At 39.7% G+C, this 26044-nt stretch overlaps 1 protein-coding gene across 1 annotated transcript in view; it reads right to left on the reverse strand.

Moving 5' to 3' along the window:
• Nucleotides 1-632: 632 nt before the first annotated feature.
• STIMATE (STIM activating enhancer) overlaps nt 633-26044 on the reverse strand; it is a 34704-nt gene continuing 9292 nt past the window's right edge. Inside the window, exons 2-8 of the mRNA XM_058032017.1 lie at nt 17860-17908; nt 15965-16060; nt 13760-13881; nt 7346-7458; nt 6375-6452; nt 5471-5620; nt 633-4625 (exon numbers count right to left, since the gene is read on the reverse strand). Of these exons, the coding sequence (XP_057888000.1) occupies nt 4509-4625; nt 5471-5620; nt 6375-6452; nt 7346-7458; nt 13760-13881; nt 15965-16060; nt 17860-17908 (725 nt within the window). The 3' untranslated portion in view covers nt 633-4508. The remainder of the gene's footprint in view (nt 4626-5470; nt 5621-6374; nt 6453-7345; nt 7459-13759; nt 13882-15964; nt 16061-17859; nt 17909-26044) is intronic.

Raw genomic sequence — 26044 nt, forward strand, 5'->3', positions numbered from 1 at the left:
GGCTATTAAAAATACAAGTTGTAAACTTCCACTGTACTAGGAATTGTGGAAAACTCCTTTGCTGGAGGAATGGTTCCAACTAAAATATGGCAATGACCATAGAGAATTAAGTGAACGTACACATGGCTGCCACTGTGGTCTCCAAATGTCAGGGAAGATTTGAATTCTCCAGGAAAGTGCTAACAACCTCTCAGGGGGCTGCCACTTTAGGTAGAGTGAAGATTATACTCTGAATTCCCTGAATGGGTGCAGTGGGTGTGGGGCTGCTTGGATGTGGCACGTGGAACGTATGAAAATAACAGGGAAATGTCACAGAGGAGTTATAAAGGCAGAGTTGGGTCCATCCTGTTCAGTTCCTAAAAAAAACCTTCCTCAGGAAATGGATCTGAGAGGAGCCTGCAAGGATTCTTAAACTTGTAAACAAAATTTGCAACTTAAGAGCCATGGCTCTTCCCAATCAAATGGGACTTGCCATTAAGGTAAATAAATATACTGAAATTAAAATCAACATAACAGGGTGCACAATTAGAGCTGAAGTTAAACTCAAGTAGCAGAATCTGCTTCCCAGGAGAGGACACCACAGACACTGAAACACAGGCACTTTGAAACAGAACAAGTATAAAACAAGTGTACAAATCTGTAATAAGTCAGACTTTATTGTAAACCATTATAATGTAATTACATCAGATACCCTTAAAAGTTTAAGGTAACACCACTGATTAAACAATATGGTCCAAACAGAGGGCAGCAGAATACAGCTGTTGGTTTTGCTCACATTGGCTATACTCTGAATTTACTTACAAACAAACTCCACATTCAGTTTGAGACGGATACCCACACAAGACAAAAACACCTACAAAAGAGTCCCTTTTTTAAAGATACTGCAGTTTTACTTTGTAAAACCATAGTAGTCATTTTCAGTAATTGAACTGGAAACTTCACCTAAAAAAGTTTGCACGCCTATGCTGTAGATGTACTCTGACTTGGTGTGGCTGAATTTATTAGCTTTCACTACTGGTTTCTCCTGTAAAAAGCACAGCAAAGTTGCAAACACGGGTTAGTCAAGCACAGTGGCAGAGATTCCTTGTGATGCTCAGCTCTGAGCAGAGCGGGAGAGCCCAGGCCCCCCTCCCCAGGCCCGGCAGGGATCGGAGCAGACACCTGCCCGAGGGGATCACTTTGCATTGCTCTAATTTGCAACTCAGTTTCTGAGTTTTCCCTGAAGAAAAGCTATAGTACATTTTAGTTAGTAACATTAACAGACAGCATTCACCTACTTAAAGTAAGACAAGGGGATCTGAACATATTGAAGCCAGAACTTGGAAACCACATACTAGACAACACCAGTGTTTTAAGTTTATGCAGATGTATCACAGGTCAGATACTAGGAACAGTTAATGTATTTAGGTTGACCACTCGTGGTAAATTCCATCTCCACCAATATTTGTGTCTCTTCTCTAAGTTATAATCCCTTCCTCTTACTTTGGCATTCACTACATAGCTTATTTTCATTAAACAGAATCCTATTTTCTAAGCACAGTCTGAATTAAACCTTTGCTATGAGTTGTCCTGAAGTACATTTGCCAGGCAGAAATCAGAGTGACAGCTGGAGGATAATGCAAACATGGTGTTGCAATCTCACACTGGATCAACTCTTTATGAAAAGTCCATTTCAGACTGTACTGCCAATACATCTTAACAAGTGGTAAGACACAGTGAAGCACTAAGCACACGCTCCCTGCTCACACATGCAAGCCTGTCAGACAAAAGGACTTGTCCTACTCATAATTACTGCACAAATTCCAATTTTTACCTTACAGAGAGGAAAATGGCTAGTTTTACATTTTCCATCTCTTTCACAATAGTAACAAAGAATGTATAGAAAAAACAGCCAAATTTTGTTACTTACCTAAAATTCTGAATACAATTATTATCTTAGTAGAGAATTTAATTTTTTTCCCTCTAAAGGTTGCTCCTCCTGTTACTACTGTGTATTTAAAATACTTCTGTGTCTTTGGATCATAGTGCTTTACTACATCATCTTGCTAGGCATATCTAGATCTCAGAAGAAGAGACATTTAAGCACTTAAGACATGAGAAATTAGGCATTCAGAACCTTTTCTATAACCACCTTCAAGAAACTGCTCCATAGCGCTTCATACTGTTTTGTACTTGGTCAATAAGCTTGAGGTCTGCTCAAAAGAAATATTTTTACATGATTAAGGCCATAATTTTATACTGACACATCACAGACTAAACATGAGACTAGAATCATTTTGATAATTGAAGTAACTGGAGGAGGGAAAAGGAAGATAAGATGCAAGCTGGCACAGTTAAATTTGTGTGCGCTGCTCAGTTATCTCAGCTGGCGAGGACAGCCATGCTCTGCACTGGGACGTAGCACATGTTCAATAGCTTCAGTTTACTATCTGAAACAGAACAAATCCTATGCTAAAAAAATAAATGCTGACAATTGTGACAAGAGCCAGTCCTAACTCTTAAATCCCTTTGGAAAAGTGAGCTGTAGGAGACTATTGTGTTGATGAATTTCTTGAAGTACTGTGCTTTTGGAGATCTGCGCCCGCCCAGTGGTCAATAGTCAAGAGAAGATGGAGTGATACAATCAATAAAAAACCCCACATCCCCCAACCCAGAGGCAACACTGATTAGGGACATTTCCCCATCCCCACCCCCCATGTTAAAAGAACTCAGGTAAGCTTCCACTGTCATTAGTCTCTAGATTTAGTCTAAAGGAAACACTAGTACTGTAACTTATTGCAGTTCTTACGTTTCAGTGCACAGTAACAAAGGTCAGTGGCTCAACTAAAACCTCGCGTCTGGTAAATGTCCCTTGGAGCTGGCTGGACACCCTGAGGTGTCAGAGCATCGTGTCCCCTTGGCAGCCACCAGGAAAAGGGATGCTGGAATAGTGAAAGCAAGCACGGGAGCGCACAGTTCAGTATTTACTAAGGCCCAGGTAAGTGGTCTGGATAATAAATCACATTAAGACCTAGTAAATCTATAAAAAAATGTAAAAAATCTTAAAAAGTTCTGAGCAGTTTTCCAATGAAACTGGTTTAAGGCTTGGAATTTTTCTGGTGTCCAGATACTACAACAGATTTGCATTCAAGGTCTGTTGTCACCTCTTTGACACATCGCCTTGTCCTGCACAAGGTTTAGCTAAGCAAGGAAAGCTGTCAGAAACAATCATTTAGAAAATATGCAAAGCAAAAGGATATCACTGAAAACATGTCTGCTAGGTTTCAGATCACCACGTGCTCTCAATTATCAGAAGAGACACTGAAAATCCCAGAAATGCTGTGGTAACAACTGCACTCTACCCCTCAGGGTTGTTCTTTTACTATTGAAGGATGATGAGACTTTATGGAAAATAAATAGGAGAAATTTTGTTGTTGCTGTTAAGCACATTAAGTAGAAGATTGCTTTTCCAACAAAAAACAAGGGACAGAATTGTATTTGCAATATTGTAGCACAACTGCTATAATCAGATCACAGTCCTGTACTGTAGGCCCTATAATAGGAAAAGTATCAGAAATGTTCCATCTCTTTTGAGTCATTTGAGAGGTATGCACAAGAGACTTGCAGAAAAAGAATTAATTAGAGTACCCATAGATACTCATTTCACAAACAACTTATCACAATGGATTTTTGTTATACACTAAAGTGCACCTTTGTCAAATATGCAAACACCACCTCCTACTGAAAAAGGTATTTTCAAATTATGTGGTCAAGAGCACACATAGGACTGCATTTTTTAGTGATATTTGGTGACTTCAGCAGTGACAGAGAGCTTTTCCCTTTGCAATCCCTTTGTCTTAAATCAGGAGACAAGGATAAATAAGATTTTCACTACAAATCTTTTGACCTGTTCTGCACAAAAAAGGGAACGGTACCCATTTCTCTGATAAAGAGAATCTTTAAATACAACTGTATGAAAATATAACTTAAATATAAAATAGTCAGATAGATTTGAGAAGACTTGGAAAAAAATCTTTGTTCCACCTATTAGTTCCATAGGTACCCGGTAGCAAGTAAACATTTGTACTTAAAAAAATAATGTTAAGTTACAGCTTGTAACCATAAACTATTCTGCTCTAGGAATTATGCTGCAAAAGCCAGTTTTAGTAATAAAACACACTCCTTTAACTTAGTCAACTCTGATGCCTTTTTGAGAACTCCATACACTGTCCCATCAGTAACTGAAAGTGAAAGATTCTGTATCTGTTCTCTGATCTTCTCTGACACCTCCCACACGAATCCTTAGTGACTCGTCCATTTCCCACACATGATGAGGAGACATTCTTGCATAACTGGTCAGTGTGTTTGCAGTGCAACTGAACTGGAAGTCTTCCAACTGCTTTGCCTTCTGTTGGTAGACCTTGCTTCTAAGTCAGTTTGTATGAAAAGGGAGATGCAATTGCAACATTAAACCCCACTGACAGAAGTTTTTGCCATAAAACCTGCGAGTCCACAGGCCAAGGAATGTGTCATACAGGCAGACCAAAGCGATGCTTCTTCTTCTTGATGGGCTTCAAGTTGGTCAGTCTGCGCAGGTCCTCCTCAGCATCTGACTCCTCCATCTCATCATCTGCTGAAATAAGGATCTAAAAACAAATTACAGCTTCTGAGCACATGGAGCAGTTACATCCTTCTTTCTACTTTTAAATTTTACTTTTTTATGCTTGCAAAGCACCTTATTATTTGCTCAGGAAAGAGCTTAGAACACTATTAGGATTTACTGCCACATCATTGCAGATACTATCAGAAACCAACAGTAAGTTTTGCAGAAGGATGGATGCATATTAATCTCACTACAGCCACTGACTCTGAACCCAAAGAGTGATGCCAGAACAGTGGATGCATCTTGAGAGAATATTTAAAGTCTTGATCCACACTGGTAACAAGGCAGTCACATTACCTGGTAAACCCCACATAAATAGCACTGTTTACCTCACAGAAAAGTTACATTAACTTACTAAAGCTAAACTGACTCACCTTCAAATAAACCACCCATCTTTCAGCTGAACTAAAATCTGCTCACTTAATGTAATTTAGAATAATGTTATGCTAAGGCAGCTATGTAAATAATTCTCAAAAATCAGGTCAGTTACCTCCACCAGCTCCCTCTCACTTTAAGCTATTAACCTCTCTTTGAATTAGAATTGTCTATTAGTTTTGTATTCCCTGTAAGGTATTTTTTAGAAGCACTTGCAGCACAGCTTAGCCATGGTATTTACATATATTATTGTGTCTTCCTGCCCATCTGCAAGGAAATTACCTGCCAGAGTGGTACAACCATGACTTTTTCCTTAACTGGTTCTCAACTGCCAATGCTATAGATATATGCTCAGCAAATCAACACTAAGTTGACAGTGCTACAATGAAATCAGTATCAGGAGGGATGAACTGGATTGATATTGCATTAATTGCAATAATTAACTCTACATACTTCTGACTCTGACTCCTCATGTGATGCTGCTCTCCTGTATCGGACTTTACTTCCATTTCTTGAGTCTTGTCCTGCTTCCTTTTCTTCAAGTTTAGCTTTTGTCTTCCCTTTCTTCATAAGGAAATTATCTACTACCCAGAACATTAACGCCTGTTAAAAGAAGGGGAAAGCAACAGTTCAGCTTTCTTCAGAGTAGAAGGAAGGTCCAAATACTGACCAAATGAACTTGAAAATAATTTTGAATTGGCCAAAAGCTAAATCTTGTGTAGGCACAGTGTCACATATCTTATTACCCCTTTCAGGAATGCTCTAGAATCCAGCTACTTTATCCCTTTAGGGAAGAGAAGAAAATCAGAGAAGTGGTGACTATTCACAGTGATTGTGTATTAACTCTTCATGCAGCAATGCTTTACCAGCAGATGAAGCATTACATGCAAGGACACCCTCTGTCTCTGGCTCTAATCCCTAAATCCCTGATTGCTGCAAGAGTGTACTTTGGGAAGGATGACTGCACACTTGCCCTTTTCCTCTGCTCCACCACAGCCAGCTGCTATTAGCTATGGTCAGACACAGGATACTTCACAGGATGTCTGTCCTTAGACCAACTGCTTCCTGAAGCAAATTTCACTGTAATTTTATAATCTCTGTGTCAGTCAAACTACTGAAGTCATCAGGCCAAAGGGGTCTATGAGGCATTTCTGCCCCTCTCTTGAACCTGGTTCTTTAGCTCCATATGGATTTCAGCTTTGTAAAATCTACATAACCAGACAATTTACCCATTCTTTAGCAGCCCTTAAATTAACTTAAGCACCAAGGTACAGAGTGTTTTAAGGACTAATGTCAATTAATGAGCACATGGCAGAAGGATATCCAAGTAAACATCTCAGAAGTGAGTGGTACTAACGTTAACAAAGAAGGGAACTATCAGCATGACGATTGCCAGCTCCAGCTGGGGGTTCTCTATGGGGTTCAATAAAGCCACCTGTGGAAAGAAAAGGACTGGGTTCAGCTCACAGCAGTATGTGCACACAACTGCCTCAGGCAGGGCAATGTTCATGTACCAGCTAACGTGACAGAAATAACGCAGGTGAACCAAAAAAGGGCAGCTTTGAGAAAAGCAAAGTATTTAGGACAGCTCATAAATTACCACAGATAAGTAAGTGGGGCTGACAGGAAACTTATCTGTGTCATTTTTGTTTACAGAAGTCTGAGGAGCTGCCTTGGAATCATCTTGACCATTTTAGAGCCACTCCCAAGGAACATGTAGAACCATCTTTAGGAAATTTAAACAGAGTAGAGTTTTACAAATACACAGTAAGGAGAACAGAGTTCCTGAAGTAGTCAGGGTACACAACAGAGCTAACTGGTTTTAATGGGCAATATCAGCACCACTTTGAATATCTGGTTGCACAGAGCCCATCAAAATAAAGGTTAATCCAGTCAGCACCAGTGGATTCCACGAATCCACCACGAATTTCTAAAAGTCTACACTTAAAACCTATCAACAAGGTCAGGCAAAGAAAATTCTTCAAAATACTACAAGAATACAAAATAGCTGTAGGCAAGAATTAGAGTTAAGCAAAGAAAGAACCACTGAGTAGTTTCAAGGGTACTTTAGACATGGAGATAGAATTAAATTTTGGATATTTCAGTTTACAAAAAACCTTCCAAATACAATATGATATTCCTGGTAATGGATAAAGGTCTCATTAGCAGTATCCCAATTAAACTAAAGAACATAACACTACTACAGAGTTAATTGGCAATGAGTGTAGACAATCATGATGCTTGAGCCAAACCAATAAACACAGCTGGAAGTCTTTACAGCTTCCACCTGAAATTCACTTGTCTGCAAAATGCTGTAAAAACACCAACCTCTTTCCACTGAGGTATAAGCAGCACTATGATGATGATGGTTTTCTCAAATGTCATAATCATTATGTACAGAGCACACTGGCCCATCCAAGCACTGCACTGCAGGGGGTCACCTGCAAGAAAGAAGAAAGGTTCAATGTATGCAAAGGTTTGATTTACTTCAGAGTAAACATCTTTAAAAAGCAGTATTGGAAGAGACAGCAGGGCAGCTAAATCCTCCAGAAGTGCCTTCTCCAATTCCTTCAGTGCTGCTCCCTCCCCTCCCTCTGTCTCACCCCAGCTTTCAAAAAGTACCAGAAACTGAATATAACAGGACTTTGTCCCATCCAGCACTACCTGTGATATGCTCATACTGTTTCACATAATCTGATGAAAGCAAGACAAATAAACTTTCATTGTGATTCTGCCCATACTGTTGATTTTTGATCCTCTATCATGACATATTAAGTGTCTTAAAGGGGAAGATTTGAGGCAAACATGGCTGGAGAAAACACATTTCCCTTCAGTCTAAGTAGAACTTAAATTTCCACCATTGTCTCTGGGCTACCTTAAAGATATTTTTCATCTCTACAAAGTGAGTTACCATAAGTAACCAATTGAAGGGTGCAAGAGCTGCTATAAAAAATTAAGCTGAATAAAAAATTAGGATCACATTGTAGCTCCAATGTGAAAGGGTGCAGCAGGTGCACTCAACAGAGTGAAAACCTGAGTGCATGAACTTATCTGCCAGGACAGAAAGAAGACCACAAATATTTGAACAGGAAAACTTAAGCACGCAATTAGACTCTTTGAAAGAAGGCAGAGAAAGAAAAAGAAGACAAAAAAGGGGAAAAAAAGAGGATTGGTAAGCCTAATAAGCTTTGCAGGTGAGTTTGAAGCTGCACTTCACCAGAAAACAAAAGCAAGCTCTGGAGAGGGGTGACAGATTTTTAGTCTTTGCAGCAGCCTCTGCAATCTCATCAAAGGCAGCTCCAAACTCTTAGCCTGGGGATGAATAATGTGCAATGGAAAATCAGATGCCTTTATGTGTTTGTAATGCATAATGGACAGTTGCTGCTTCCTTTTCTGGAACCCTCCTGAAAGGCTTTCAGTATTAATGCTTGGTAATACTCTGACACTGAGGCTTTGCTGCTGAAATGCTACACAGAGAAACTGAAAATCAGACTGGAGTCCAAAACAACAAAGACTTCCTAAGCAAGTTTTACAGGCTGAGTTTCTGATCAACACTCAACAGTCTGAGAGGAAAGCAATTAAAATGCTCAGGTTTTACAATTAAATATTGCAGTTGCAGCTTCTCTTGTAAAAACCCAAAGAGTCAGAATTTTAAAGGGAAAACATCAGTAAGTCAAAGTCAAGCAACTGTGATTCTTCTGAAGATACAAGGCCTGAATTAGGTTTGAGAATTACATTTTAGCAATTAATTTCTATACTCCCCATTTTTCTTAGCATTCTCTAGTTTTTCTCACTAATTAGCAAATATTAAAAAAATAATCTAGCTTTGGCTAGCAGTACAATTGAAATGAACAGTTTATTCTAATCTCTTTTCCAATATTTATTTCATTCCTAAAAGCAAAGACAGTGAAAACAATTTTGCATCTTTTGCAACTCTCAGGAGATTTTGTACATGCAAAAACTGTGAAACTCCATATTAAAAGTGCTGTGTACTCTCACCAATGAATGTTTTGTTCCACAATATTTTTGTGGGGAGTGGTGCTGGTTTCTTTGGGGTTTTATTTTGGTACATGACTGAAATTAGAAGTCGTATATATTAAATTCTGCTTGAGGATTTTTTGTGTGCACCTACAAAATTATCTCTCAGCTGTAACTACAATTGGGGACAACAGGGATGCTGCCTACTTTGAATTTAGCAAGTCTTTTGACAGTGTCCCAGCAGTATGCTTGAAGAAAGGTGGGAAGATACAGACTGGGTGGGTGAAGATACAATTCTGATATGAGGGAAAAGAAGCTTTCACAGTGAGAGTGGTTAAATCTACTGGAGTAGGTTATTTAGATATTAAATCCTAAACCATGGAGAAATTAAAAACTGACTGGACCATGCCCTGAACAACCCATTTCAGCTTTGAAGTTAATCCTGCTTTGAGCAAGAGGTTGGATTATATGAAGTTTCTTTCTAACCAATTTTTTTATATGGTTTTATAAGCCATGAAATTCAAGTTAATAACATCACCACATCCAGAAGGTGCTCCAAAGAGCACCTTCAGACATTTGTACATTCAGAGGTTCTGTACACAAACCCAAATTAGAACTTTAATGTTAATGTTGAAGCCATAAAGCTCTAATTTAATTTCTAAAGTCTCTTACAGTCATCTCTTGAATTCTGATTTTATACTTGTCATATATAAAACAGTCCAGCAAATTACTGGAAATCTTGCTAGTGTAAGAAAAACAAATAAAGAATGAAACTGAAAAATTTTGAATTGTCTGCAGTGACAACTGTAGCAGCATTTTTGGAAATTGCTGGGCAATGCCAAATTAGCCCATACTTGTATCTGCCACTGCCATCAGGTGCTTTGTGGAAGTATGTTTAGAAACAGTTCTTGAACCCAATACCTGGTATTCCTTTACCCTGTAACTTCCTTCTGTTCTTCAGATCCTGACATTTTTTTCTTAAGAAAATGCCAACTCACAGCACTACTCCAAAACAAATTTTAAATAGTTTTGAAGGCAGTGCTAGCTACCCCACCTGGCTATAAGTAAGTTGCTCTGCAAGGGGCAAATAAAGACCTGGAGGAAAAAGATGCATTAAATACAATTTCTGAGCTCTGCCATGGAGAGGCAAAGCCAAGGAAAGAGGCCACAGTTGCCAGTGGAGTTTATAATCACCAGGAGGGATTTATCACCTGTCTCCTACTTGCAGCAGCTAAAGTAGCTCAAGACAAGAAGGGAAGGAGAACGCAGGGAACATTCCTTTCAGTACAGATCATGACTGCTTTTCTCCTCTTTACACACTCAAATATATTAACACATTCTGTACTTCTATTAAAATCCAACTGCTGAAGCAATGAATCTGAGAATATAAAACCATAGATATGAAGACAAATGCAATAAAATTAAAAATTCTGATGTAAAAAAGCCCTTGAGGGAGCGTCTTGGCCCTCTGTTCATAAATCAGACTGCAGTGCTGTTTTACTGTACAAACAGCCACCAATAATAAATGCTGATATTTTGGTATCCATTCCTTCCTTGAGGCATTTATGCTTAAAAACTATCCTCCATATAAAGAAGAGGCTTTTAAAACCAGCAGGACATTGCTATTTTTGTGACAGCTTCAAGTAATGAATCACCAGGGATCAAGTAATAGAGCTAAGAAGGGAAATGAGCTCACAGTGAGAACTAACTTGAGACAAATGATTATTTAGGCTCTAGAAACACAAACATCACTCAGTCACAAGAAGAGACCTGCCTGGGGGTGGAAGGAGGGCTCCTGTTTGTTTTCCCATATTTACAAACAAACTGAAATCACACTGATCTCCAAGCTGAGCACTTGACTCTAGTACTCCAGATAAAATGCTCCAAAATTCTGATACTCTTCAGTGACCCATGGGGTGGAGAAGAGAGGAGATGTGTGGAGAAGAGAAGGCTCCAGGGTGACCTTATTGCAGCATTTCAGTACCTGAGGGGGCTCCAGGAGAGCTGGAGAGGGACTGTGGAAAAGGCTGTGGAGCAAGAGGACAAGGGGGAAAGGCTGCCCAATGCCAGAGGGCAGGAATGGATGGGATATTGGGAATTAGGAATTGTTCCCTGGGAGGCACAGGGTGCCCAGAGAAGCTGTGGCTGCCCCTGGATCCCCGGCAGTGCCCAAGGCCAGGCTGGATGTGGCTTGGGACCACCTGGGATAGTGGAGGGTGCCCCTATCCATGGCAGGGGGTGGAACAAAACGGGCTTTGAGTTCTCCTACAAACCACAACACTCTGTGATTCTATGCTACACCTTCCATATTTAATTTCAAAATCCCAAGTTCTAAACACACTTGCAACCCCACAGAACTGCATTTTAGTCCCCTCTTTTACTTTATTTTAAAAATCTTACAAAAAATAACAGTGTTCTTTGGGTCAAACTGAAAAATGTTAAACTGGTGATAGGAGGGTTTTCACTTCAGGAACACCAGGGACACTTAAAACAAGATGACAGCAAATGATCCAATGCAACTTGTCCTTTTGCATGGGATTTCTTACAGAGGGCCTAACCTTACTGCACCTACTTAGTTTTAGCCAGAACTAATAACTTTGCATCTGCTCTCGAATTCTCTTTATACCAGAAGCCTCTCCCACATGATTAATGGAAATGCAGATTTGCAATATGCTTTAAAACAGTCCTGACAATGACTCCAGCTTGATTAAAAACCTAACACACTAAGGGCAGGACAGCACATTAATAAAGATACAGAAAAGAAAGTTAGTGACTAATTAAATGATCTGATACTAGAGGGAACAACTAACAAAAGAGGGTTTATATAATTTCATAAATCACTTATACACACACAGAGGAGAATACTCAATAAACAGGGTCAGGTGTTTCAGATCTAATTCAAAGTGACAACACTGGAGCAGCCACAGACCATCTCCAAAGCACTACACAAGTTCATCTGTTGATTTTAAGATCTTAATTACTGCAGTCAGAAATGCCTCATAACTAAAATAGACCTGGCTTCATTTTCAAAGTCAGTAAGAAACAGAGAAATTTCAGGGGAGTAAATATACTCCCCACATCTCCCCACCCACAGACTGCTTACTGTTGAAAGCACATTAAAATGGGAAAGGACAGCAGATTACACACAAAAAAATTCAAAATGTTATTAGGGAGAAATAAAATCTAACATCTGACATGATTACAAATACCTACCTATAACTATAATAGATACACTTTTTTTTTTCTCTAAGAGGGAAACTCAAGTTTTATATGGGCTGAAAGCTGCTCAAACATCTTCAAATGGCTTCAAGCCAAACCAACAATCAGAAAATGGGGCTCTGGGCAAGAGGTCTCACCTCCTTCCTTGCCTCTTTGCCTTCCCTGGGCATTGGTGCTTAGCTAATCCCTCAGAGACACAAGTCTGGGACTAATCTGGAGGAACTATTTACTTTTCTTACATCTAGTGAATTTTTGATGGTTTAGCTCTCAATTCCCTGAAGAGTCACATATGCACCAGTCCAAGGAAAAGAGTGGAAATACTGGACTGAGGCACGTGGGATAAAAGCAGACAAGCAGTGTTGTGGCAGTGCTGATTTAAACAGCTTAAGTGGCCATCAACTGCACCCTAAAAGATACACATTAAATCTCCATAAATCTAACACGCACTGATGGCATAGGCAGTTCTTTCTAAGTTGCTTGTTATCATATCTAAACCTCTGACATTAAAGCAAATAGCAATTAATGTTATTTGATTGCAAACTTCTCAAGCTTTTAAAGTGCTCCAATTTCACAAGGTCTTTACTTATTCTTAGTTCTGTCAGCTGCTTAGGATCATTAAAACCAAAGAAATCTACAAAACCAAATCCTACCAGTAATAATTATAAAACTGCTGTGAAAGCTCCTAATTTGTTAGGCAAACATTTTTAACTTTCTTAAACTTCTTCCTCCCCCAAACCACTGGGGTTGTTGTTTTTCTCTCTGATGAAGAGCCACAGCTCTCTTATAAGGCAACATCTCCTCCCACTCCTGTCTCAAGGAGCTGCAAATGTGATTTCTAGCATATACACAAAAATTTCATTTTCAGCAATCTGAGAATAACAGACTGAACAAAATTAAATGCTGATGTTAAGAATGTGTGAGACTCAACTGCAGCTGCAAATCCACAACTTCTGCACATCAGTGGACTTCTGAGTAATGGAAGACAAACTCTGCAACTTCACCTGGAAGTGATTTCACAGTCTGTCCCTCACACATTTTTCACCAGAGACAAAGACCCTACATATACAAGCTCCAGTGATCATTACTTGAGGAGCAGCATGGATCATCTTGCATTTCCTTCTCTGAAGGGATGTGGCTGCTCAAAGAGGGCTGGTAGAACTCTTGGTCTGTATCTTCAGACATGTGGTTCAGTGAAAGCTTTACTAGGAAATGACCTTCCAGAAATCATTTCTTTAGAAGTGTTTCAGAGTAAATTTATCATACTGGTATTTTTTTCCATGAGATTAGCCAATGTCATAATTTGTTGAATCACTCCTTAAAAAAGTAAAAATTCAAGCAGTCATTCCAAACTCAGGGAATGCTCAGAGACTTGCTGAGCTTTCTAAGACACAAGGCGAATACTGAGATATAGAACTTAGAAGAACCCTCATGACAAGTGAAACACTAAAATGACTGTACAACAATTTGAGGATGAGTTAACCACCTGCTGAAATACTCAGGGATTCTACCCTGAGAAGCACTTCAGTGCCAGAGCAGAACATTTACCATATTCCCCAAAGCGAAGGGACTCCCACTGCTGCCACTCCACGATGCTGCTGACAGCTCGGATCCCGATGTAGATCAGCAGCATCCCTAAGGTGGCATCCAGCAAGAAGTTGATAAGGTACCTGAAAGGAAAAACAAAACCCCAAGGAGTCAGGGTCTATTTTCTACAGGTTTGGGGTATTTTAACACCATGATTGAGAAAAGATCTGTAAGTATGTTGAGAAGCCAGAGTACTGAGAACAATCATTTACTCACTTCTGTAATTACACTGAGTGCCTATATTTCAAATTAGTTTTAGAGTCTCAATATTTTTTTTCTGTCCTTAAAGATCCCCAAACTTGATAAAAATAGTTATTTTTGAATAACAGTTCACCAAATCTGAGTTTTAATTAACGTTGCATTAGTCAAACATTAAAATCAAGGCTGAGTGCAGAGAACATCGGCAATCCAATTCTGCTGAGTCCTGCTGAGGCCACAAGAGGCTGCTGTAAGCCCGCAGCAGGAAGGCAGCAGCAGCAGCAGCAGGGAAATCAGAGGCGCCAGCCCCTACTCCACAGCCAGAGAGGGCTCCCGGCCCCAGGGATGCCCAGGATTCCCCACAACACCGAGATTTTCCAGCACACCGGGCTCACCCTGGGATGCATCCTTAACCTGCCCACAGGACCTGCTGTGCTGCTGCCAGGCATGTCTGCACCCACCTTCAAACTTAGGGATATTTTTCCTAAGATAGATTTTGGTTAATGCTGTGTGGTATTTTTTCTGCTATCAAGAACCTGCACCCTTGTCTGAGAAATTATTCAGCTCTACACTGTAATTTCAGTTATCCTGAGAACACTGAATAATCTCACTCTCTTACTTGTGTCATGTTACACTCAGATTAAAAGAAGGATTTGAAAATAAAAATATGTAAATGCAGGAGAGACTTGTCTTGCACATGTCTTTACTTTGCCTAACAAAGTGCTTTGCGTTATTTTTTATAAACAAAGTTATTTTAAATTTAAGATACTGTAATACACTATTGTGCCTTAGCTTTAAACACTGACAATTTCTGACATACTTTTGTTACCTCACTTGAATATATACTTTTGAGTTATAAAAATTAAATGAAAGTAATTTGCATCTGCCAGTTTTTAAACCTTTCAGGAAATTTTTAAAGCTATAAGCAAGGAAAATCCTACAATGATGCCTGGTATTGTTGAAACTGCCATAACTCAAATTTTACATTTCATGTGCTAAAATAGATGCATTTTGCCTAACAGAATGCTTTGTGGTGGGAAGAGAAAAGCAGTGTTCTTGCACATTTCTACCATGTAGGAGCACAGAAGGAACCAAGGAGGAATAAGGAATAAAAACTGGCTTGTGCAGCAACACAAGCATGTTCCTTGAGCTGTGTCTCTCCTTTGTTTACTCAAGAACAACAAGTGAGCAGATGCCATGGAAAGGAACTGGATTGGCTCTAAAAGGCAAATTACTGGGCTTTTAAAAGTAATTTCACAGCTTCCACTACCAGCAATGTGTAAGCTACTTTGAGCATGAGCCTTATCAAGAACAAACCCAAACAATTCCCATTTGCTTCAGGAGCTCCTGTAAAGAGCCTGTCGGGGTCTTAGTCATAAAATCTTCAGGTTTAATGCACTACAGAGAAATGTTTATCTATTTAGTCACACTGCTCCAAGCGTGACATTGCAGAATTAATTTCTGTACTAACTGCCTGCCTACCAAGCAAGATTTCCCATTTTTAACAAAATGAAAATAATACTACAACATAGGTTTAAGAAGCAAATACAAACACAAATGATTTTTGCTAAATAACCCTGAAAGCAACCTCACTTTGTATTACAGTCTTGCTTTACTACAGTGAACACCACTGGATATTCATTTTCTTTGGTCCCAGCACCTTCAATAAACAAACCAGAACTGCAATGGGCATCCCAAGTCTCCATTCATTCACTGGACAGGGACAAGCAGCAAGGCTTTGCCCTTTAGATTTAAAATAGCTACACACAGCCCAGACTCCTGCCAGCCATGAACTTAAAGAAAAGAATCCTGAACTTGATTAACTAAGTTTAAACCACAGGTTTTTAAAGTGACTGATTTTTACCATGAAAACTCTCTTCTCAGCTTTATCTTGCCTTACTAACCACATACACCAACTCAGCCCCAGAACTTCCATAAAGGCCAGTTATTCCAAAATTAAACACTCACAGTGAACAGGGGTCTTCTTCTGTCAGGTCTGATAAATAGACATTTGCAAAGTGGATGAACAACATCCCTATGGCTTGCTTGGAAGTATCTAAAAACCTATGTAAAGTAAAAACAGTTTTTAAGACACACAAAACTGCTTACAACACAGCCAGACATTGCAAATTTATGTTAATTAAAACATCTCTATTACTTTTTTTTTTCTCCAAATAAGAACCCCAGAATGACAAAAGTATCACAGTATTTAGTTCTTTTTAAACAATGTTTCATTTTAAATTTTGCCCCTTTTTTTTCTAACAATAACTCAAATCACATTAACTTGAAACCTACCACTGTAAACACAAAGTCTGTGGATATCCTCTTGGTATCATGTGCATGATCCAAGAGCTAATCCTGACTAACTCCAGCTAAGTCTTTAATAACCTCCTGGAAACAATGAGTATTCCAGCCCTGATAGGTATTTTGGACCTTTTATGTTTATGCATTTTTAGCAAGCTTCTGGCACAGACAAAAATAAAATCCTCATCATGTGCTTGTAGGCGAACAACTTAACAGTGACTAATGAGTCCTTTATCTGCAGTATTTCATTTAAAAGCCAGCATATTTTTCACCTGGAAGCATGAAGTGGTTTCACTGAATTTTATCTACAGTGCAGAGCTTAGAACACACTGCAAAAGAATTCCAACCTTGACAATATTATCTCCAAAGCAGATGATAAAGTCAGAGAGAAAAGTGTTTGTTTCTCAAGGGGAAAATATAAACCCCCCACTTAGACAGTGATTCAGTAATGACTCCAGCCCTTAGCATTCTTTTTTCATCAACCTTTGCATAAAACCAAAACTTCCAGTGGATGTTTCATTAAATGTAAAACATAAGAATCATAATAAGTATTCTGCAGACAAGAGTGTGTTTGTATTATTCAGAAAAACAACCATTTTGCCTGTTGTTTGTATGTCTAAAAAGATCTAAACACCCCAACAGACCCAAATGACATTTTATGCCTGAATTCATCTACCCTCCCTGATAACTGTCTTGAACTTCAATCTCTTCATTCACTGCATGACACAGAGAGCTGAGTGTTGGAGATGAGGCAGGAAGCCAGTGAGTTACATATCTAATCAGTGCACTCTGCTATAAATAACAATACTTGAGTCCCAGAACAAGATCCTTTGCTTAAAAATTAAGGGCTATCAGTGCACTTGTCAGAATTTCAGGATGAGGTAGACTGTAGTACACAAAGATTTTGTACTTCTTTTTTCAATAAAATAAAGGTCAATGTTAGTTTTGAGAAAGCAGCTTTGTTTGAGGGGAATTTAAACCACTGAAGTCTCAAACAAGTGGAATGGCAGCCTAACACTTACACACCAGTCTCAAAATTGGTAAAGTTTATGCTGGCATTGCTTCAATCCAGGAACTTTTAAAGTGTAGTAAACACAAACACACTTTTTATATCTTGCATTTTTTATGGTTGATGTACTTGTATTTTTTATCATGCTGTTCTCTATTTTATACATAGCAGGATACCAAGAAAACATGGAATTTTATTGAGCCCTGCTGAGATCTCCCTCTATGCTTATGCAAGTTTGTAGATATTCAGATACATCTTAGGGCTACTCTAATTTTCTGTCTTTAGGAAGAAGCACAAATTGAAGCTTTATGCCTAAGTGCACATCTCTACAGATTCCTGGAAGTGTTCAGTAAGAAGTGACTACCCAGGAAACACACAGGAGGTAGCCTGACTCAAGTATTTTGGTAACTTTTTTGGTTCCTCACTGACAGTTACCAATATCTTGTCATTACTTTTCTTTATTTTAATCATCAGACACTAACATCATCCCTTCAATTTCTACAACATGCAAGAAGAAAAGAAGTTAAGAATAAAGTATGCAGAAACTTACCATATCCTCCAGGGACGTCTTTCATGCTTTGGTTCTCTGAAGCGTTTTACTAGGGAGAAAAAAAATATAATTGAAGACAATCAGCAACTTCCAAAGCAACAAAAATATAGAAAAGTGAAAGCAAATAGTCTTACAGAAATGTTACAGCCTTCAATGAAATGCATCTTTCACTACTGCACTTCACCATATCAAACTCCAAGGATCCATTTTCAAAGAAACTCCCTTCTGCCACCTCTCAGTTCCTAGAGCTCCATTCTCTGACTGCCCATATCCATATCCCTCACATGAAACAATAATCCACATCTGAGCACCATTCCATTGGCCTGAGTGTTACAACTGCCCATCCAGAAAATTTAATTTCCAACAATAAAGCAGGTAGTAGAAAGAGCTGTTTCTTTTCCTCACTGGAGACCCAAACCCAAATTGGAAAGTATTCTCATAACTTGAGGCAGTTCATAATATCAGAACGCAATCAAGTGAATCAGTAGCAGGACAAATACATTCTCTGACAACATGTTCTCTATTTTGTTGGCAAACTGAATTACAGAAGGAAAGAAGGACAGATTTATCTTTTTTTAGTCTGATAATCCCTTCACAGAAAGGCAGACAATTCTTAACATGCTGGAAACAAAAAAAAAAACAAAAACAGTATTAAAATAATGACAGCTATACATAAAGATAAGAGAGTCGATAAGTTTGTCTATTGCACTTTATTATAGAAACTGCTTGATCTGACAGAAAGCTCCTCTCATACCCTGCCCATTTATGTCCATGTACTTCCACCCCATCCCTGGTCCTTCTGGAAGGACTCCTGAAGAACAAGTGTGGGAAACAGAGGAACAAGGGCACAAAAGCAGTTGCTGGTGTGCAAACAGTGGCTGGTCCATATATTTGCTCTGTCTGGCCTGAAGTTTGTTCCATCTTTTTAGGAAATTCCATTTCTAACTCCTTCTGGGCAAGAAAACCTTTTTCCTGCTGGGAACACACAGCCAAGGGTCGGAGCTGGGGCAGCCTCACCTCTGTCAGATCTGGCCTCATATCCTAACACAGATTTATTCTTTGTTACAGCTGCAAGATACTAAATTCTTACACATCCCAAAGAAGACAAACACAACAAGCTAATGCAAAACTCTTCCACTAAGAATGAGGTTTACATAACTGTTTTACTTCCATCTGCCCAAATTTCAGTACCACTCATCAGTTTTCTCACCATAAGTTCTTGACAAACAATTACTTAGGCTCTTACTTCAGAAATGATCTCTCAAAAAATATCCTTGATTCTCCTCCACCCGTTCAAATTGCAGATATTCTGGTTCAAGAGGCACAAACCATTGCAGGTGTAGTCAGGCAAAATATCAACAGGTATTTACACCTGCTTCTCCAGGTATTAGTGATGAGTTTCAGCTTTACAGAGGATGCTCTGTGTACATCATGCTTGCCCAGCTTACAAGCCTTTAAACCACATTCTGGTTTCTGAAGCAATCTTAACTTTTTCACAAGTAAGGTAATTCCCCCCAAGTAACTGTCCTCATGAAACAATTAAATAGATCACCTCCAAGGTGGAGGGGCAGCACTTTCAGGGAACACCAAGCTGCCAACCTGTCACCTCCCTGTCACTGCTTCTGACAGCAGAGATAAACTGTTTCACCCCCATGAGAAGCTAAAAAGTGACAAGACAAAAAGACTGTACATTTACACCAAAGATAAAGTTGTAATAGCAACATTTGCCAGCAGTTTTCCCTGTGAACAGCATGACATAAATACAAAACTTCTGTTAAAAATGAGCAACACTCAGCCAAGTTAACCAGTTTGTTATTTATGACAAGTCCTCCCCAGTCACACTATGGATTACTTTAATTAGTGGCACTTTTGTGTAACAACAGGAAGCCACAAAGCATCACAAAACAAATGTAAGAAACAGAAGTTTCAACTTACTGTGGAGTTAGTGCAAGATGCTTTTCTGCAGACAAAATGGCAATAAACTGCTATGGTGTGCATGCTTTGGGCAGGGGTGAGTTCCACCCCTGAATTCTGTTATTGCTATGAAGTACTATGTTGCCACTGGATTCATTAATTTCTTTTAAAAATTCACAAAAATTCATTTTGGAAGAGGATATTCAAAAGCAATTCCATTAACAGCATTTCAAATTTTATCTGTACTGAGAAACAGCCTGGATAAGGTCTGTGCTTCTCTGGCCAGTTCTAGAACACAACATTTCATTTGAGTTCACATTAAACAGGAGAGCAAGCTTGGAAATCCTCAGCAGATGTCTTTTGGGAATGTACTGACTGGCTGATCACACCACAAAAATGTATGCTCCCAAATTAAATGAGTAAAATCTTGAGGAGGTGCAGCCTGATGAGTATGAACCTGTGCACTTGAAATGAGTAAAATCTTTGGGAGGTGCAACATGATGAGTATGTACCTGTGCACTTGAAATGAGCAAATCTTGAGGAGGTGCAGCCTGATGAGAATGTACCTGTGCACTTGAAATGAGCAAATCTTGAGGAGGTGCAGCCTGATGAGTATGTACCTGTGCACAGGAGGTTCTGTTAGCCCAGCCCAGCTCCTTGCAGCAGTGTCTGAGAGCATCAGGTGTTTCTGACAGATGCAGACATTGCCAGGTACTTCTCAGCATACCCCTGATGCAGAATTTGAGCCTTCCCAGTAACCAAACTGAGCAAAAACCCAACAGGCTGCAGACAACCACACTGGGAAGCTCAGGGTCCTCAGCATGCTCTCTAGTAATGCATTAATTTTAGAACCAAAAGCCAGCACACGCTTCTTACCGAATCTTTACCGGCGCTTTCAGCACCTATCAAACGGGGAAGGGGGAAGTAATTTCTCCCCTTGTGCTCCCCCAAAAGCAGCCAGGATTGCTGCTGCCAGCCTCTCTTGGCAGCCTGAGCACAGACTGGGGCTGGCTGTGTGTGTCAGCTGACAGATGGATCTCAATCTGCCGGCCCTGCCTGCGAGGACGCGCCGCTGCTCCATCTGCTCGGAGCGCCGCGCTCGCACCCGCAGCCATCCTCACAGTTCGTATTAATTAACTAATAACGGGCACGAGCTCGTGCTGAATCATAAATGAAGAAAGAAGGACTGCTTGTTTACACATTCAATGCCAGAATTTTTCAGGAGAAGGAAATAAAAGCACTTCTGCCAACAAGCATGTGAGCTGCCAGATGGACAGATAATAGATAAGCATAGAAGACACAGTATTGCTAATGCAAAATTCAAGTTCATTGAATTGTCTTCCCACTTCATTGAAATTCTAGGAATAATTAATGCCAAAGTACTGTGGAAAGGTTTCTAACACTTACTTTAATGTGGGAGTTTGGCAATCAAAATTTCAGAAGACTCATAGGGAAAAATAATGGCCAGAACAGAGACAAGAAATGAAATAAAACCTCTCCAAATTGTCAATATGCAAAGCAACACTTGAAATCCAGCCTTTCTCTCCTCAAGAAGTCCCACAGGAACTATTTTGCTGATGTGAAGTAACCTCAGTACAGATTCAAGAACTCTTAGTTTCTGGATGGTTGCTCTTGTAGCAGCACAAACCTGGCTCATCTCACACCTTTGAAATGTTTCTATGTATCATGCACTACTGCATGTCTTAGATGCAGGCTCTGGCAGTTCTCATTAAGAATCTTTATGACCCCAGTAAAGATCAAAGATTTCTCTAGCTCATTAATTTGAAGGAAAAAAAAAAAAGAATCAACATGTTCAATGCCCTCTGCAGCTGCACTATGACAACACTGCTCTTCTGAGGAGAGAGCTGGGAATTTCACCTGTGTTTCCAGTGCTTCTCAAAACTTTTTCAAAGATGGGTCACAGACAAAGCATGTGCCTGATTCATCTCATACACCTCCTATACATTTCTGCCATCAGACCTCAGCAGAGCAACAGCTGAGCTGGCCAAAGAGAAAAGGAGGAAAGGTTGGTGAGGATCACATTGGCACACCACATCCACATTTCCTCATGTGCATGGGCACTTTCAGCTGGGGCAGGACTGGACCCTTCTCACAAGTGCACAAGCCACAGGAAACAGCCACAAGTTAGAGCCAGAGAAATCCCAGGGTGAAAGAAGTAAAAAATTTCCAATGAGGGCAGTTAAATTCTGCAAGTTGCCCAAAGAACATGCAGGAACTGCAGTCCGACAGAGCTTGAAAATTACCCTGGACAATGCTCCAAGCAAGGGGACGTGGGCTGGCCCTGCTCTGAGCAGGACCTGGGAGAGGGTGACATTTGGAGTCCCTTCCAAAACCAATTGGTATTTAAGTCTAGAACTCATTTTCCTGCGATGTGACACTTCAGAAGTTCCAAGATTTGAACCAATTGTCAAAGGACTAAAGTATGGCTGACTGAAAATCACACACACACACACATATGTGGAGGGACAGAATCTCACGCTGAGAAATCTGCTGCAGTGAGAGCTTCCCAAATAACAGGTTTGCAACCAGACAGATCCTCCAAGACAGCCCTCACAGTGCAAGACTGCTGGGATCTGCAGGCTACTTTGGTATTGATGCACAGGATTCCACATTCCTGACAAGGATTACAAGTTTCCTGTACAAGTGTTTGCTCACTGTGTGTGGAGTAACACTGAAGTTACACCAAACAGTAGCACCCCAGCTTGGAATCTGATGCAGATTTTCAGATGACCACTCTCAGAGAATGGCACTATTTCCAGAACATTTGGTTATCAGACCATATGCCTCACAAATCAGAACCTACACTTTGTAACCTTGTAAACAACTTGTAAAGTCAGCTACATACACAGACCAGATTTTTATTTTTTAAATTCTATTTGGGAAGACTTTGAAAAACACTGCTCTGCTTGGTAGTATCAACACTTCTCCCACAACAGTGGAACCATGCCTGTTCTACAAGCATATGCACACTAGTAAGTCCTGAAAATTCACATGACTATGGAATGACAACTACCAATGAATTTCATATTATTTGTGATCTTTTTTATTAATTTGTACTTACCTCCCTTTACTATTAAAGCGAAGGCTTTAAGAGGCTTGTCTTGCCATTTCACTTTGTCTCTTTCCCACTATTTTCTTGGTAGCAGCACAGTGAGAATAAATAATTACATGAGATTGCATAAAAGATTTCCCCCAAATAGAATTTTTCGTTTTAGAATTAACTGTGCAAGAAACAACATGTCCAATGAGAACAGGCTACAGTGATGCTTTACAAAAGATATATAGGTGTGTAAACCATGCATCACTCAATTGCCAAAAGCTTTTGTGACACTTGTGAGCTCAGCATCTCCCCCACTCAGAGTTAAAAAAAAAGAATTCTGTCTGCATCTGTTTTAAAAGAGGTAACAAATGTGATTGCAAAAAAACACCAAAAGAATCAGTGTTTTTCGTGTGCTGCTCATTTCTCCAGCCCCAAAATGCACTATGCTCTTGGCAACTCAATTTTTGCCCTACTGCAAATTCTTCCTTCTATTCCTCAGTCCCATCAGCTACATGCTCAAATGCAGGACACCTAAGCCTGCTGCTTATTTCCCTGCATAAGAGCCCCAGAATTCTACACAATATTTTTGCTTAAGGATGCAGACTTCTCCACACTTGGGACATCCTTGATACTAAAGCAGAAATTAGATTGGATTAGAACTGATTTCCAGTGATATTGCTGCATTACAGATACAAACCAGGAACCATGGTTTCTTCATGATGAAAAAAGTTATGGAATAACTCACTCAAGGGAAAATTTTGTTCTAGTCAGTATTAGACTGACATACTAGGAAGTGCATGAGCCCCTAGCTTTGCTGCCACCAAAAAGGATTTTTCAAACTTCTGTAAGAGAGAAAACAGCATTAGCCATGCAAGAACCCAACCCCTTCCTTAATTCCACTGTGCCCTTGGCCTTAATGATTCTGTAGTGTAATTAAGAACTGGTCCATTAAAGGAGGTCACCCAGGGAGAAACTTTACAGAAAGCTGGACACAATAAAGTTTAATGACCCAGCCAGTTGGTTATTCAGGGCCACGTCACAGCAAAGATGCAGTGCCTGGACAGCCACGAGGTACCTGCAAAGCACAGATCTTATCTCAGCCTCTGTTCCACTGCCAGCAGTGACAGTAATGTTGTGATAAGGCAGCAAAACCTTTGTGAGCCTGACTGGAACTTCTGTCAGAGCAGAGAACAAGGGGCTCTGTTTTACTGCAAAGTTAAACACAGCAGTGCCAAGCATCCATCAAGCCCAGCTATCTCATGACCTGGGCTCCTTTGTCTCAACACAGATGACATGAGATGACTGAAAACAAGGTGCCAGCACTGGAGTTCACATTGTTTATCAAATGGGCAGAAGTGCTTGCTAGATAAATGCTGGTGAAATACAGTAACTGAAAGTTGCCTGTGTAAAAGCATTTACTTCCTACCTGCTTCCACAGCCAGCTAAAAACCTGCCTGTAAATTTCATCCCTTCAAAGGTTTAGTGAGAACTAAAACTTTATAGTCATTCTGCAGGAAATGGCTATCACAAAGTAAAGATCCCCTTCACAGTGCAGGGGAGGAGAGGACAAATCATTATCAGGAAAATAATCCTAAATACTGCAGTCTGAGCTTTGGAATGAATCAGATGATTCTGCTGCTTCAGGAAAGGCAGCCAAATGCATTACATGAGGCTGGTGAGTTTTTTTTTTCCCCTACCATGTATGCACTTTAGGCTTCAAAACTTTTCCCTAAATCCTTAGCTTGTATAGATTGGCTTTGGGAGACACAAATAAATCATATCACCTGCACACAATTCAGCCTAAGACAATTTCAGCAAGACTGATCTCGTGCACCCTGGTAGCACATGACAGATGCATTAACTTGGCTGTCAATAAAGGAAACAAATACATCTTAGCAGAGCCAGCAGCCCAGACACACCACATCAATAGCCACTGGCATGGGGCTTTTTTCCTTTTTCTTAAAGGTAAAGCTTACTTTTAAAACAACTAAACTGACTTAGCAGAGGGAGAATTGCACACAACTTCTCACTTTTGATTACTAACCTATTTGCTGTCTCCCCAGAGAGAAGAGCACTTTAGAAATCATAAAATGCATCTACAACACACCCTGTAAACAGAAGCATGCAGCCCTCAGCTCCCAAAAGCCATGGCAATACTAAAAATAAAGGGATGCAAGTAACTGCTTTAAGAACTCTAAGGTAAACAGCACAAGTAGCTTAGGAAATATTTATCCAAATAATAAAGTTAAAAGCCACGATTCAGTCTTAAGAGACAGGCATTTGTTTTCTTTGCATTTAGCATACACAGCCCTGTTGGGTCAAGGTGTGCTCTGCTTGAAAATCATAATAAATCAGTTTCCTAGCACTTTCAGAAAGAGAGAGGCATTTGCTATTCTGTTTCTTCAACAGGTATGAGATAGTTAAAGCAAAGCAAATCTAAGCTTCCTGTGAAAATGCCTGTGAGATTGGCATTGGAAGGTTGATAGAGATCCCTCCTGCAAACACTTTTATATTCTGAAGCAGGTATCATTAAACAACTGCCAATGAAAGAGCAAGGTTGCTAGAAAAACAGCTGTGCCATTCCTGTCGTGCTATGCAAGCACCCAGTGAAGACTGAAAAATACAGTCTGCTGTGTTCAAGTGGATTTTTTTCTCTGTTAGAAATCAGAACCATTTGGGAAACATGAATTATTTAGTACAAGACAAATAGAATCAATCCATATTAATGTGCACTAAGCAGCAATTTACGATTCACAACACCATTTTCACGTCCAGCATTCACAAGATCACTCAATAATACATGAAGCTTTCTGAACATTATTAGGATGACAACAGGTATCAATGAACTTAAAGTCATTCAAGCTGCTTGCTTTAAATCAGCTCTTGGGAACAGGCAGAGCTGCCACAGCACAGCTCCAAACTCAATCACCATTCATTAAATATCAAGCAAGGCAGAAACTGTAACAGTTTTAAAAGCAGAAAAGCAAACCTGAAATGTAAGTTCAGATACAAAAAAGATGTAAAAGGAAAACTGTAAAAACTTTGTGAAAAATGGTAACACAGCAAATATGTTAAATCAATGGGGTCAAAGGTAGATGTAAACTGTATGTTCAGAGGCCATTTGAATTCTAAAGAGCTTTGCTTACCAGATTCAGTCTTTCTAGGCTGGAACCACCAGAGCATTGAATTGCAAGACAGACATTTCATACA

This window comes from Melospiza georgiana, chromosome 11 (genome assembly GCF_028018845.1).
Source record: "Melospiza georgiana isolate bMelGeo1 chromosome 11, bMelGeo1.pri, whole genome shotgun sequence".
In the NCBI taxonomy this organism is placed as follows: Eukaryota; Metazoa; Chordata; class Aves; order Passeriformes; family Passerellidae; genus Melospiza; species Melospiza georgiana.